Raw genomic sequence first — 14,619 nt, 5'->3', positions numbered from 1 at the left:
AATTGAGGTGTTTGGAGTGTGGGCATAAATGTGCCCACTGTGGATGCTCTAACCATATTTGTATTTATTCTTATGTTTTTCGTAACCCAGGGGCGGATGCAACTTGAGCCCAGGGTGGGCTCAAGCCCAACCTCAATTTTTGAAAAAAATTGTTAAATATACTTAAATATTAATATAAGTCCATATCTTTTAAGCCCAACTCTCCACAAGTCATAATAAGACCAACTCTCCACAAGCTTTAATAAGCCCATTTCTTTCCTCTAAACGGCTTTTGACAATGGCATTGATTTTGTCAGTTGCTATTGCTTTTGTTGAGAGAGCATTTTCAGCTATGAATATTATCAAGAATAGATTGCGCAATCGAATAAGTGATGAATGATGGAGTGATAGCTTGGTTATCTTTATTGAGAGAGGAATTTTTAATGAAATTGACAGTGAAACTATCATAGAAAATTTTCAAAAGATGAAAATTCGACGGGGTCGATTGTAAAGACTTTATTAAGCCCTTTTTTTGTATGTATAGTTGGTCTTAGAAACTTGGCCTCTTGGAGTTGAAAATTAAAATTGTAAGACTTCATCATCGTATTAATATATGGATATATATTGACTATTTTTTGTTGGATATCTGTAAATAGCTCTAAAAAAATTTATTTAGCTTTGTGGCTCTTCATCATCGTATTAATATATGGATATATATTGACTACTTTTTGTTGGATATTTGTAAATAACTCTAAAAAAATTCGGGGCAACGAAGCCCCGCCAACCTTTTTGTCCTCACCTACAGACCAAGCCCCCTATCATAACATTTTCTAGATCCACCCGCGCCGTAACCTATCTATAATTTTCTTATTTAGCTTTTTTCTACAATTTTGCAAAAAATTTCTTTGTTGTTATATTTATGACTCTATTTTATTATATTGTGGTTGTTGTTTTCACAAATGTGCCATGCCGAATTAGATTCCGAATATAGCTTATCTTACCATGCCAAGCCAAGTGCCAACAACCACAAGACCTATACATACATTCTATATTTGTAGAGACCGGATTTTACGCACCTAAATATAAAAGGAAGCTACAAAGTCATTCCATTAATAACAAAAACGGTTGGCTTGACTTAGTCAAGCCCCTCCAATACCAAACCAATACAAAAAGCCTTCAATTTTCTAAGCAAAATGAACCAAAACCATATTCTTTTCTTTGTGGCTCTCCAGGTTTGAAGAAGAACAAATAGAGACAAACAGTCAGATAAATGGCCAAGGTGCACCTTATAACCTTGTTAGCCCTGGCAACAATTGCTTGCTTCATGGTTGGAATAGCAGTAGCAGAAACTCACGTTGTTGGAGGAGATTTTGGTTGGTTTGTGCCCCCAAACAAGACTTTTTATGAGGATTGGGCGAAGAATAGAACCTTCAAAGTTGGTGATAAACTCAGTGAGTTCCATGTCCTCTTTCTCCTCTTACATTTTGTCTAACGAAAGTATTGTACGCTTTGGGTCCTAGAGCCTGCATGAATTTCATTTCTTGGTTACATTTTTTTATGATCATGTGTGACATGGGATTAGCACGTAATTTGCTCTAAAATTAGTTTATTGGGTTGAATTGAAAATGTAACAAATAAGGAACCACGTGTAGGATTCCCACACAAGACGGGTGCGAACAATGTGGCAGAGGTTAGCAAGAGCGAATACGAGAAATGCTCCCAAGGCGCAACCATCCGTATGCACGCTGACGGCCCAGCCCTTATTGATCTGAAAGCTCCTGGGGATTACTACTTCTATAGTAGCATTGGGTTGCACTGTGAGGTTGGCCAAAAGCTCCACATTACTGTCACTAATTGAGATTAAAATACCCAAATTTATCTATTAACTGTTTTGTTGGATATGATTTCTTTATGTATTCATGGATTTTTTTGTGGGGAAAATAATGGGAGGGAAACATAACCAGTTTGATCATGTACCATCACAAATAATGAAATGCAAATTTCTGGGCCCATTTAGTTCATTCTTGAACTGCAAATTTCTGGGCCCATTTAGTTCATTCTTGAACTGCGCTCACTTTGCTTCATGGGCCCATTTCAGGCCTTTTTCAAAAAAAATTTTTTTTTGGATATGATTTCTTTCTGTATTCATTGATTCTTTTAGGGGGGGAAATAAATTGGACAATCACAAATAATAAAAGGGAGTCGATATTTGCACACGAGTTTGAGGTCAATGCACATAATTACTTAATAAACTCATAATTATTTTTTAATACACACATTAAGTTTCCTAAAAAAACCCTTTCATACATACTAGTTATATAGATATTAAATATCCTAAACAACCATTTCCCCTACTCATATAACTTATCACCAGTAACATTACTGAATACAAGGGGAAGAACAATTTTGCAAGGTTGATTGACAAAGGCGTCTCTGTTCATTCATCATTATCAAATGTCATCTCGTGGAGTCATCTACTACACATCATCAGTACCAATTATGATCTCAAGAGTAGGAATAGTTTCTACTAAAACAATGGAACAACATCGAAATCAATTTTCATGATTTCAAGATCTGCTATTGTTTCATTCTCTTTTTTCCTCAATTTCATTTTGCTAGGTTTTGTTCTTGTTAGCTTTCTTGCCTTCATTTGTACTGTTCCTAGGCTATCTTTGGATGCACTTTTCATATTGAATTTGATTTTTGTTTCGAATAAAAATACATCGTTGGGTTCATAAGATTAATCAAAATATAAATATATTTTTTCCAAATTTAAAAAAAAAATTTGATCCCTAAAAGTTAGGACCTCACTTCAAAATCTCATAAGAGAATTCATATATATATATATATATATATATATATATAGATCGTGATCTATTGCCTATAATAAAAATATTTTTAATATTTATTTGAAAATCAATTCCTATTTACCAATCAAGGAAGAAATTTTTTTGAGAACGATCCTTTATATAAATTTAATTAAAAGAATTAGCGTTACAAAGTTAAATTTAATTTAATTGTATTGGGAAAAAAATATGAGTGCAAAAAGTAAATAGGTTTTAAAGTAATCTTATTTAAGGATAATTTGGTAAACTAAAATATTTTTTTAAAAAATATGTGTGCATTGAGTCCAAACTCCAAATCCATGAGCAAATATCGGCTCCCATAATAAAATGCAAATTTTTGGGCCCATTCTTAAGGGAAGCTTTAGTCACACCCCAGTTTTTACTAACTATACCCCGACTTCCTTTGACTTTGTATTGACTGTGTCATTTTTTAGGGCAACACTTATAGCACTCCAGCCACTACAACCATTCAAAGAACAAAACAACGCATTGCGACGATCTAGAGGATTGCAACGGTAGAGAGGGCGAAGTGTAGAACGCCTCTGGTAGTATGAAACCTCTCCACTTTGAAGCTCCCTTTTAGTCTATTGGCAAGTTTTTAGATGGGTTTGTCTCTTGAACCTTCATAAAAGAGTCGACTTGGGTGTTTTAGATCTAGGTATGGTTGGTTTGCAGCTATTCATGATCAGAATAATTTTTGGTGGTCGGCCGTTGCTAAAGTGGGCCTACAAAACTTGTTCGTTCATACAGTTGTGCCAATCTTTGCCCTAACGTTGTTGTGTCGATCTTTGCCTCTACTGGTTGTACTATTGGTCCTCTCGAGCTTTCAGCTTCTTGTCATTTGGGTTATGTTCACCAGATCGAGGGGTCGTCCAGTCCTCTGTTTACCTTACTAATATCCGGTATTAAATATACACCATTGGATTGGCTAAAAGCAAATCCAATGGTCCACCTTTTACACCCAATTTCTTACTTCGCTCCCCTCTCTTCACCCAAACGTACATCCCCAAAACTATTCTCTGCCCTCTTCTTCTTCCTCTCCCCTCAATTGTCAGGTTCACCACTTCTACCCTTGCATCGGATCCGGCACCCCGACGACCTCCTCAATCCGAAGGGATCCTTCTCTAATACCACAGTGACAATAAAAGAAAGCTCTTGATCTTATTAATGTCTTCTACTCAATTAATTAGCTACAGAATAATTTAATATAAATAAAATTAACATTAAATCTTAGATTAAACCAGTTCTTCAACGGCCATGAAAAGAAGAAGTTGTCAAAAGAGCAGCAAGAGGCATAATGGCCATAAACTGGAAGTAGCGCAAGATTGGCTCAAGAGGTTTTGGCATATAATATGGCAAATTCTCTGACGAAGGGGGAGGGTGAGGACCCCGAAGGGGATGGCGGTGTTTCCATGGTCGGTGTGCCAGATCCAATGGTGGTGAGTAGCAAGAATAAAGATAGACGTCTTTGGCGACTCAACATTGAGGGGAAGAGAGGAGGGAGAGTGTGAATAATTTTTGAGACTTCATTTGGTTGAAGAGAGAGAAACGAAAAAGAGAAAATTGTGACAAAAACATGGACCCTTAGATTGGCTAAAAACCAATCCAATGGTGTATATTTAATACCGGACATTAGTATGGTAAATAGAGGATCGGACGGCCTCTTAATCCGTGTTCACCAAGAACCCCACCTTGAGTTCTTTTTGTTAAAATTTTTGCCGTCAGCTGGCATCGCACATGAGAGTTTGAAGCCCAGAAACATTTGATTTGGAGTTAATTGCAACATAAAGTGTTAAGAGGCCAAGAATTGAGGCTAATCATGAGTGACCTTAGTAAGATAGGGTAGGAAAGACAGACATAGGGATATCGGTAAGAGTAAGAAAGTCATATTGCTCTCACTTGTTGAACTTAAGCCATCCAATCTCTTTCTATCAATGCCAATTGTGCCTCCCCTCTAGCATTAGAGCTACCACTAGTGCCTCCCCTCTAGCTCTTTTCCTTGTTTTTGTACTCGTAAATGGAAGGGACAATTGTGTACATGATAGGTGGTGTTGGTGAGTGCGGGTAGCAGTTGGAGTTCTTGTTTCTAATGGCTACGGGGATGACAATCACGACTAATATTGAGATCATTGATTAAGGAAAGGTCGGGCTATATATGTTTGTGATGTTGGGCATGTTGCTTTGTTTTGGTGATTATTGATGTGGATGTTGTGCTTTGTTTTTGGTATTTATCTGCTACTAAATTCTCCCTTTTTTTGGGCATGGGGTGCATTTCTAAAATGTTTGATATTTTATATACTTTTGGTCTCATTAGTCAAATTTTAAAAAATTTGGATTGCTATTAACAAGGGGTGTGTTTAGTAAAAAGTGGAGTGTGACTAAAGCTCCTCATTCTTAAACTGCGCAAATCGGCCCACTACATTGGTTTAACGACCAACCAAGTTCTAGACTATCATAAGCCCACTTTGCTTCTGCGCCCATTTCAAGCCTTTTTCAAACATTTTTTTTGGCTGAAAAATTAAGTGATGGTCAATTTCAGGTTATGGGTTCTTGAAGGTGTTAAAAGGCACAAGAAGTGCGTGGACAGTGCATTAATGTCAAGAGCACAATCCATGAGATTATTGAATGACTTGCATTGTATTTAATTAAGTATGGTTATTTTTGCATTATCATCTTTGTGTACTTATTGTTATGTCCTTATGACCAAGGGTATTCTAGTCTTTGTGTTATCTTATTTGTATTTGGTATTTGGACTCTCAAAATAAGAGTTCAAGAAGAATAGAAATCTTTTTGAGAGAAATCAAGTACAAACCCTAGCTTGCTATCTATCATTGATCTTGTTAGACAGCTTGGGTTTATTGTTCTTGTGTTCTTGTCCGGTTACTTTATCCTACAGTGGTATTCGAGCGGGACATAAGCATGGACTGTGATTCAGTGTGAAAAAATGGCATCTTCGAGTGACCGATCGTTGATTCATGTCTTCACCAGCGTCGACTACACCTCATGGAAGGTAAAGATGAAAACGTTTCTCATGTCGGAAGGTTTGTGGCACATTGTGACGAATGGGTATACAAAACCCACTGATCAGAGCGCATTGAAGACTGATGAAAAGAAAGAAGTTGACAATACCATAATGGCTCATGCCAAGGCCTTGACTAGGCTTCAGAATGGTGTAGGAGGCACGATCTTCTCTCGTATTATTAGGGCTTTAAAAGCTAAAGAGGCTTGGGATATCCTTGCTAAGGAATTTGAAGAGGACAATCGCACCATTGTTATCAAGCTACAAAACTTGAGACGAGAATTTGAAAATCTGCAAATGCAAGAGAAAGAGGTGGTGAAGGATTTTTATGACAAAGTGATAGATACAGTGAATTAGATGCGGACCTTGGGAGAGGAGGTCACAAATGAGAAGGTCGTTTAGAAGATGCTTATCAGTCTACCTGAGAGGTATGACATTATGGTAGTTGCACTTGAGGAATCTAAGGATTTGACTACGTTGAAGCCTGAGGAACTAGTGGGTTCCTTGGAAACTCATCAACAAAGGAGACAGAGGCATGGAGACCATAATCAATCTGTGGAGTCAGCTTTCCAAGCAAAACTTACTTTCAGAGATGATTCAAAAAGGGGAAAGCCACCTCACTGGAAGGGCACTGAAAAAGGTACTTGTTCAAGTAGTTCAAATTCTACAAATGAGCCACATTATTCTAGTAGTGGAAAAGTATATGATATCTGTAAGAGGGTGGGCCATATAGCTGATGAATGTTGGCACAAAGGCAAACCACAGTGTCATCACTGTAAGAGGTTTCGCCATATTCAAAAACATTATCATTTTAAAACATAAAACAAGGCTAATTTTGCTTATGTGAGTTCTGCTCAAGAAGAATACTTATTTTATGCTACTCAATCTACAGTGGTGTCTAAAGCCACTGCCTGGTACTTAAACAGTGATTGTAGCAACCACATGTCATGTAATGAAGAATTATTTGACTACATTTTGTCCCGTGCACCAGTTAAAATAACCTTAGGGAATGGTCAGGTTGTGATGTCTAAGGGAAAAGGGAGAGTGAAGATAACAACTAATGGGGGAGTAAAATTTATCAATGATGTTCTGTGCGTTCCAGATATGCGTAGTAATTTGCTCAGTGTGGGGCAAATGATGGAAAATGGGTATAGGTTGTTGTTTGAAAATGGAGGATGTATGATCTTTGACAAGGAGAATCCATAAAAGGAATTGATGTTTGTGCCAATGAAAAATCACAGAAATTTCATGGTGGATCTCAAACTTGATGAGTTGGTTGCTTTTAAGACAGAAACTGAAAAGGAGAATAAAACTCAGCTGTGGCATAAAAGATTTTGTCATCTAAATAGTGCTGATATAAAATTGTTGTATCAAAAAGGGTTGGTTAGTGATCTTTCAGTTATTGTAGATTTGGAAGGAGTGTGTGAGAGCTGTCTTATGGGAAAGCAGCATAGAAATTCTTTCCCAAAACTAGGAACTTGGAGAGCAGCAACTGTCCTGGAACTGATCCACAGAGATTTATGTGGACCAATGCAAGTCCTCACAACAAATCATTGTAGATATTTTCTGACTTTCATAAATGATTTTTTAAGGATGATCTGAGTTTATTTTCTAAGAGAAAAATCTGAGACATTTTCTGTATTTCAGAGACTTAAAACTCTTGTGGAGAAGGAGAGTGGTAAGTAGAAAAAGAATATCAGAACTGATAGGGGAGGAGAGTACACCTCTGACAAATTTGAGTAGTTTTGTCTTGATGAAGGGATAGCAAAACAGCTTACTGCAGGTTTTAGTCACCAACAAAATAGAGTTGCGGAGAGGAAGAACAGAAAAATAATGGAGATGGCAAGGGCTATATTAGCTGAGAAAAATATACCAAAAGAATACTAGGCAGAGGCTGTAAATACAGTTGTGTATATCTTGAACTTGTGTCCAACCAAGGCAGTTAAGGATATGACTCCCTCAAAAGCTTGGTCTAGTAAGAAAACTTCTGTAAGTCATCTTAGAGTTTTTGGTAGTTTGTCTTATGCTCATATACCTACTGAGAAGAGATCTAAGCTTGATAGAAAGAGTAGAAAATGTATTTTTGTTGGCTATAGTAGTTGTTCCAAAGCTTACAGAGTTCTTGAGGTTGAGACATTGAAGCTGATCATTAATAGGGATGTGGTATTTGATGAAGAATCTAAGTCCAATTTCAATGACTTGATATCAAACTCCAGTAGTATTTCTTTTAGAATGGAGGGAGATTTTTTGGCACCTACAAAAGAAACTATTCAGCAAGCTGAAGTTCCAGATACTAACAATATCACTGATTTTGTAAATATTGAAGTTGATAGCGGGGAGGAGGGTGATCCTGATTCTGCTCCTAGAAGAATAAGAAACTTATCATATGTGTATGAAAGCTGCAACCTAGTTGTGGTTGAGCCTGAGAATTTCAATGTAGCAAAGACTGACCCTTTGTGGTGTAAAGCTATGTAGGAAGAGATCAAGATGATTGTCAAGAATAACACATGGGATCTGGTAGCTAGACCTGCTGACAGGGCCATAGTTGGGGTTAAATAGATATACAAAGTAAAGTTGAATGCAGATGGTAGTCGTATTAAAAAATACAAGGCTAGGCTTGTTGCAAGGGGTTTTTCTAAAAGGCCTAGTGTGGATTTTCACGAGGCCTTTGCTCCTGTAGCAAGATTAGAAACAGTGAGGCTCATTCTGTCTATTGCAACTCAAAACAAGTGGAAAGTTCATCAATTAGATGTAAAATCTACCTTTATGAATGACACCTTGGAGGAAAAGGTATATGTAGCTCAACCTGAAGGTTTTCTTGTGGCTGGGGAGGAAGACAAAGTGTATAGGCTCAAGAAGGCACTTTATGGGCTAAGACAATCACCAAGAGCCAGGTATTCAGAGGTGGATGGGTTTTTTTTAGTCCAAAGGTCTTCAGAAAAGCAAAAATAAGGGGACATTGTACACTTTGAAGGAGGGCAAGTCTATTTTAATTGTGTACATATATGTTAATGACTTGATCATTATAGGAAACAATGAGAAGCTGATTCTGAATTTTAAAAGGGGCATGATGGAGGCATATGAGATGAACGATTTGGGGATGCTGAAATATTTTCTAGGAATTGAGGTGGATCAATGTTCAGATGGCATTTTTATATCCCAAACTAGTTATGCAAAGTCTGTTCTGAAAAGGCATAACATGCTTGACTGTAATTTAGTGGTTATTCCACTGATTGTAAATGGAAAATACTACTCAGATTGTGCAGAAGATGAAAAGGAAGATGGTGTGGAAGAAGTTTATGCTGCCGCTGCCAGTGCATATAGAAGCTTGGTGGGAAGTTTACTGCATTTGACTACCACCAAGCCTGATATAATGTACGCTGCTAGTTTTCTTTCTAGATTCATGCAAAAACCCAGTCAGATTCACCTTCGCATAACAAAGAGGGTCCTAAGGTATCTTCATGGAACTTTGGATTATGGCATCTAATATGAAGGGGGAAGGAAAATTAAATTGAGGGGTTTCTATGACAGTGACTGGGGTGGAAGCTAGGAGGATTTCAGGAGCACTTCTGGAATGGTGTTTGATTTGGGCTCAGGGGTTTGCACTTGAGCATCTAAGAAACAGAAAAGTATTGCTCTGTCTTCAATTGAAGCAGAGTATGTTGCTGCCTCTAAAGCAACAGCTCAAGTGATAGTAAATCTGTCATTGCTATTGCCTATAATCTAGTTGATCATAATTTGACCAAGCACATTGCTCTCAGATATCAGTTTGTTAAAGATGCGGTTGAAGGAGTTATCAGCTTGGTGTTCTACAGAAGTGAAGAGCAGTGGGCAGACTTATTTACTAAAGCTTTGCCAAGGGTCAAATTCTGTTATCTAAGATCTCTTATTGGGGTGATCCAAAAATGCAAGCCAGGAGGAGTGTTGAATGACTTGCATTGTATTTAATTAAGTATGATTATGTTTTTCATTATCATCTTTATGTACCTATTGTTATGTCCTAATGACCAAGGGTATTCTGGTCTTTGTGTTATCTTATCTGTATTTGGTATCTGGACTCTCAAAGAAGAGTCCAAGAAGAATAGAAATCCTTTTGAGAGAAATCAAGTAAAAACCCTAGCTTGCTGTCTATCATTGACCTTGTTAGATAGCTTGTGTTGATTGTTGATTGTTCTTGTGTTCTTGTCTGGTTACTTTACCCTACAGAGATATGTATATATATATATATAATCACTAGCATCTGTAAACATGTGTGGGCAGTAAATCTGGCTGTCGATGCATGAACTTGACCCCTAATATTGGGCCCTACTTGCTTAGTATTGAGCCCCAATACTGTTCACTGTTCAGCCTCATCAAGAGTGATATATTCCCAAACTAGTAAGCTTGGATGCATAAAGGGAACATTAGGTTTGTTTCTATGCAAATAATCTGCCACACACTTTTCACGTGACCGCCTCACTCACACAAATTAGTACATTACTAGTTTGATAGAAATTAAACTTTAATTCAATTTAGTTTGCGTGGGGTTTGTCTACGACGACGTTCTGGTCAAATGTCACCAGATCACTCATCTATTGAATACAATATCAGTATTTACTTTAATTTTTTCTCTTTCTAAATCAGTATTATTTTAAAAAAAACAATCAGTAAGGATTTTCAATAAAAAAAAATTAAAAAAAAATGTGATAACGTACAAAACTGGCTTGTTTTTGTTGACTTATCAATTGGTTGAACTAGTCAAGAAGTGTTTACTCGGATAAGCTAAGAGTCATTGCACACAGTAGAAAACATGAGTTATAGGGTCCCTGAGTTGAATCCTCAGGGGAATGCTCTGACATTTAAATGAGTGATACTATTAATTGGGAGTACTCAAAGCTCTCTCTAGATTAGCAATCAAAGTGCAGAATTCGAAATACTTTACATGGTGGTGGAGGTTCCCTTTTGATACGCGATGACTGAAATCTTTTTAGACAAGTATCAATATGATTTTCTAGAGGGTTAATCTTCTCCTAATTCCCTCTTGCCTCTCAGTCCCGGTCCCCTTTGGTGTTCAGTCATCTAGGATTTTTGAGGTGGCTTTACTTGATCGTCCCGAGATGGCATCTCGGTCTTGTAGAGATGCTCCTTGTTAGTCACATTATTTTAGTTGTATTGACTGGTGGCACTTCAGATACCATTTGCTCGGCTTGACTCTTCGGTTGTTCCTAGGTTGATAGCTTGGTGGATGCCACCTCGAGACCTTGGTCCATTTGCCAAGTCGGCACTTCATGTTGCACCCTATCATTACGTGTCACCATTTTAGTGGAGAGGTGATTTTAGTATTATCAATCAGCAATTTTAATAACAAGTCGTCAAATGACGTTTGATTTCAACGTCAATGAAGTAATCCCCGTTTGTGCCACAACAAAAGGCTGACACTGATCGTTAATCATCCACCGGAGCAATCATGTTTGTGTTTGTTAGGTTGCTATCAATTTCGGCCACATAAGAACAACGAAGAAAAAGCCCACCTTCGAATGGGCCATTACTGTTTACGTTCGACCCTTATCCAAAATGGAGGGTCCAAAATCCAAATCAGCTCAGTAAGTAAAAATCAACACTGGGGACCACAAATCAGAACCGTACCCAGGAAACAGTGATCGCCGAGCTGGATCTTTGCGGGGACCAAACGGCACACTCGTACTGAGCGAAGTGATGGACGAAGAAATCGTTAATTTACGATTTCTGAGATGATGACATGTACGGCCATGATTGATTGTATTGCTGGAGAGAATTGCAAAGACGATCTTCTGGGGTGTGTGTTGGGTGTTCTTTTCTAACTGATTTGTAGGGTCTTTGGACTCTTTTGCCACGTCCCTTAAAATGAATATGCATTTTGATTCTGATTTTTGTGGAGCAAAATTAAGGCAAATGCCAATCAAATATTCTTTTCTCTACGCTTTTTGAAAAAAAAATAGGCAAAGTTTTTTGCAAGTATTAATTACATTAAAAATCCAAGTGTTAATGTAATCGGAACAAAATATGACTTCCTAATGTTAAAATATTATGGCTTACCCATTAATACATTAATATATATATATATATATATATATATATATATATATATATGTGTGTGTGGATAAATAAAATGAGTCATGCCAAGTAAGCATGACAAGTGACACTAGAGAGAATAAAGAGTTAGGAGAAATAATTCTTAGTCGTCCAAGGACACCGGGGAATCATGATCAAGACATTTGATATTACAACGACACCCTAGGAATGATAATATCAATAGGCAAGGAAAGGCCTCATCTCATCGCTTGTCGATCCTTATATAAAGGTTGAGGTCGACCTAAGATATGCAACACATTTCCGATTCACTTGATTACTAAACTCCTTGAGTTTGATACTGAGTTGAGTGTCGGAGCACAAATACGCCTCCAAGGCCGCCTTGTCCCTTTATTTTTGTAGAATTCATGGAGGCTCACCATGACGTTATGCCCTCTCAACAGCTGACGTGTGGATCATCAAGTTTTTGCATCCACAATACGTATAAACTAATAATCATGATTAAAATGGTGGTGAGAGCATTGTAAAGTAAATTTGACTCGTTTTTCTTTATAATTTAATATGATTATAATTGTAGTCTTGGAAAGATAAAGAATTGAACCTTACATCTTGTAAAAATATATGAAAAAAAATTAAATTAGACATTTTTTATAGATTGGTCTACCTCAATATGAGCGTTTAATTAGTGTGACAATATAATAGATTTCGTCCCTCTAAGAGTGAAGTATAACTTCTATGATTGAATTTAATTAGTATGATGGATTACTTAGGCTTAGTTGTATAGAAAATTATAAATGTTATGAATTTTAGTAGAAATTTAAAACCTATATATATTAGTTATGCCACAAATCTTGGTATAAGTTACATGTTGGATGATAAAAATCTCGAATATACAAGACCAATTACTGTGAGTGAATAGCAACATAGGCTTTTTTTTAAAAAAATTATAGGGGAAGGAGATAGAAGAGACTCGAACTCGAGACGTGTGTGATAACATAGGGTTGGTAATTGGTATGTGAATGTGAATCCCCCACTATTGATGAAAATACGTCATCTTTGAAGTTTGAACACAACTAAAATTGAGAGGGGAGAGCATGATAGGAGGCGGAGGAGTGCATTTAAAACCTACTTAAAATCACGTATTCCACATGACTAGCACTCCTAAAGTACTAATACAAAGACACATTAACAGTTTTGTCCTTATAGCATTGGCATAAAAAATATACGCATCCCAAATTTTTGGTCTCCTTGAAAACTTTGAATAGCTGATCACATGACACTCATGTGTGTGGTATCTCATATAGGTCTCGAGTTCGAGTCTCTCCATCCCTTCTCTGTAACAATAAAAAAAAAATTGATCTCCAATGTTCTAAATATGATATGTGGACATATTTCGAATCATAAAAATTGGAGATAGTGAAGAGTGAGGGATGGGTATATTTGGAATATCATAAAAAAAGGGTTGGATATTATGAGTATTTGAGGATTAAAATCATGAAATGCTATCAAAATGCTACATTCAAGTAGTATTTTAAAATGATCCCAAAAATGTTTGTTTAAATGCTATTGCAACTATTGTATGCGGTTGAAATGTAGTATATATGCTACAAATGTTACTTTAGAATGCTCTATCAAACGGAGTCTTTGTTTATCTTTTCCAAAAAAAAGTTAGTTATTAAAAAATTATTATTACCTTATCATAAATTTATAAATAATAAACCTCATCTCGAGGGACTATTGCTTAGTATGCTTTTAAGGAAGTTTTAACAATTTATGAATTAATATCAAGAGTTAACTACTACAATTACTTTTATTCGTTGGGAACATAACCCATGGGAAGGAATGATTTGAGGATGAGGAATTAGTGATTCACTGTCGCACAAGCAATGAGACTTGCTTGCTAAAATAGACTTAGATTATTTTTGTTATCGATATATATGACTTAGATTATTATATGATGCTCATATACAACCAATTGTGCTAATAAATGTGAAAGATATATGAGAGAAAAATACCAGCTGTTATAGGGTATATATCCTCCCAAATCTACCAGAAAGTGACTCCTCTATAGCCGCCCTTCAGTATTAGCAGGGGAGACATATATACAGTCAGTCATGCATACATATACATTAGAGAACAGGGAAAGGGACGTATGGGATTTGGTACAGGGGTATCTTTGTCATATTATATGGTTTATGGTACAGATTGGATTGGGTATCGTCAGGAGTGTGAGACAGTGGAGAGATTTTATGTGAGAACATATTATTGGGGATATGACAAAAAGGTGTGCAATAAGGAGGGGATGAGGTATGTGAGCTAATCATATTTGGGACCATAAAACCAGAGAGAAATGACCAAAATTTCTGGTGCTTTCGCTGCCTCTGCAACTCCAGCAAGTAATGGGAGTATGGGACCACTTCCGCTATTATCATGCCATTTGAATAAACCGCTTTGAAACTTGTCTTTCTTTGAAGTGTATGCAACTTATGGATGAAATAGTAGGGATGAAAACGGTAGTTTATTTTTCCCAGGTCTTTTTACATAAATTTAACCGGAAAAAATGTGTGGTGATTTTTTCTTCCTCTGTGGGATCCACACCCACCGAAGGAATTGTCCGTTCCGGCCACCTGTGTACTGATTAGTCCATTCCCCTATGGGGTAGGCCGACCAGCAAACACATCAACCTCACAGATTTATTTCAGGATATCTAGTCTCCTTCATTGCTAG

General features: G+C 36.9%; 2 protein-coding genes across 3 annotated transcripts; both read left to right on the top strand.

The window, feature by feature from the left end:
• The first annotated feature begins 1,293 nt into the window (after positions 1 to 1,293).
• Positions 1,294 to 1,923, top strand: LOC119986650 (umecyanin-like). Its single transcript, XM_038831290.1, has 2 exons — positions 1,294 to 1,430; positions 1,632 to 1,923. Exons 1-2 carry the CDS (start codon positions 1,304 to 1,306, stop codon positions 1,835 to 1,837), a joined length of 333 nt encoding a protein of 110 aa, XP_038687218.1. The 5' UTR covers positions 1,294 to 1,303; the 3' UTR covers positions 1,838 to 1,923.
• Positions 1,924 to 5,625: 3,702 nt separating this feature from the next.
• Positions 5,626 to 9,859, top strand: LOC119987411. 2 transcript variants are annotated; one of them, XM_038832312.1, is made up of 2 exons: positions 5,626 to 6,484; positions 9,606 to 9,859. In XM_038832312.1, exons 1-2 carry the CDS (start codon positions 6,250 to 6,252, stop codon positions 9,722 to 9,724), a joined length of 354 nt encoding a protein of 117 aa, XP_038688240.1. In that variant the 5' UTR covers positions 5,626 to 6,249; the 3' UTR covers positions 9,725 to 9,859. Both variants share the same exon structure in this region; 1 of them encodes a protein (XP_038688240.1).
• Positions 9,860 to 14,619: the final 4,760 nt, after the last annotated feature.

This window comes from Tripterygium wilfordii, chromosome 20 (assembly GCF_013401445.1).
Source record: "Tripterygium wilfordii isolate XIE 37 chromosome 20, ASM1340144v1, whole genome shotgun sequence".
Taxonomy (NCBI): Eukaryota; Viridiplantae; Streptophyta; class Magnoliopsida; order Celastrales; family Celastraceae; genus Tripterygium; species Tripterygium wilfordii.
This window is presented reverse-complemented; position numbering and strand designations above follow the sequence as displayed.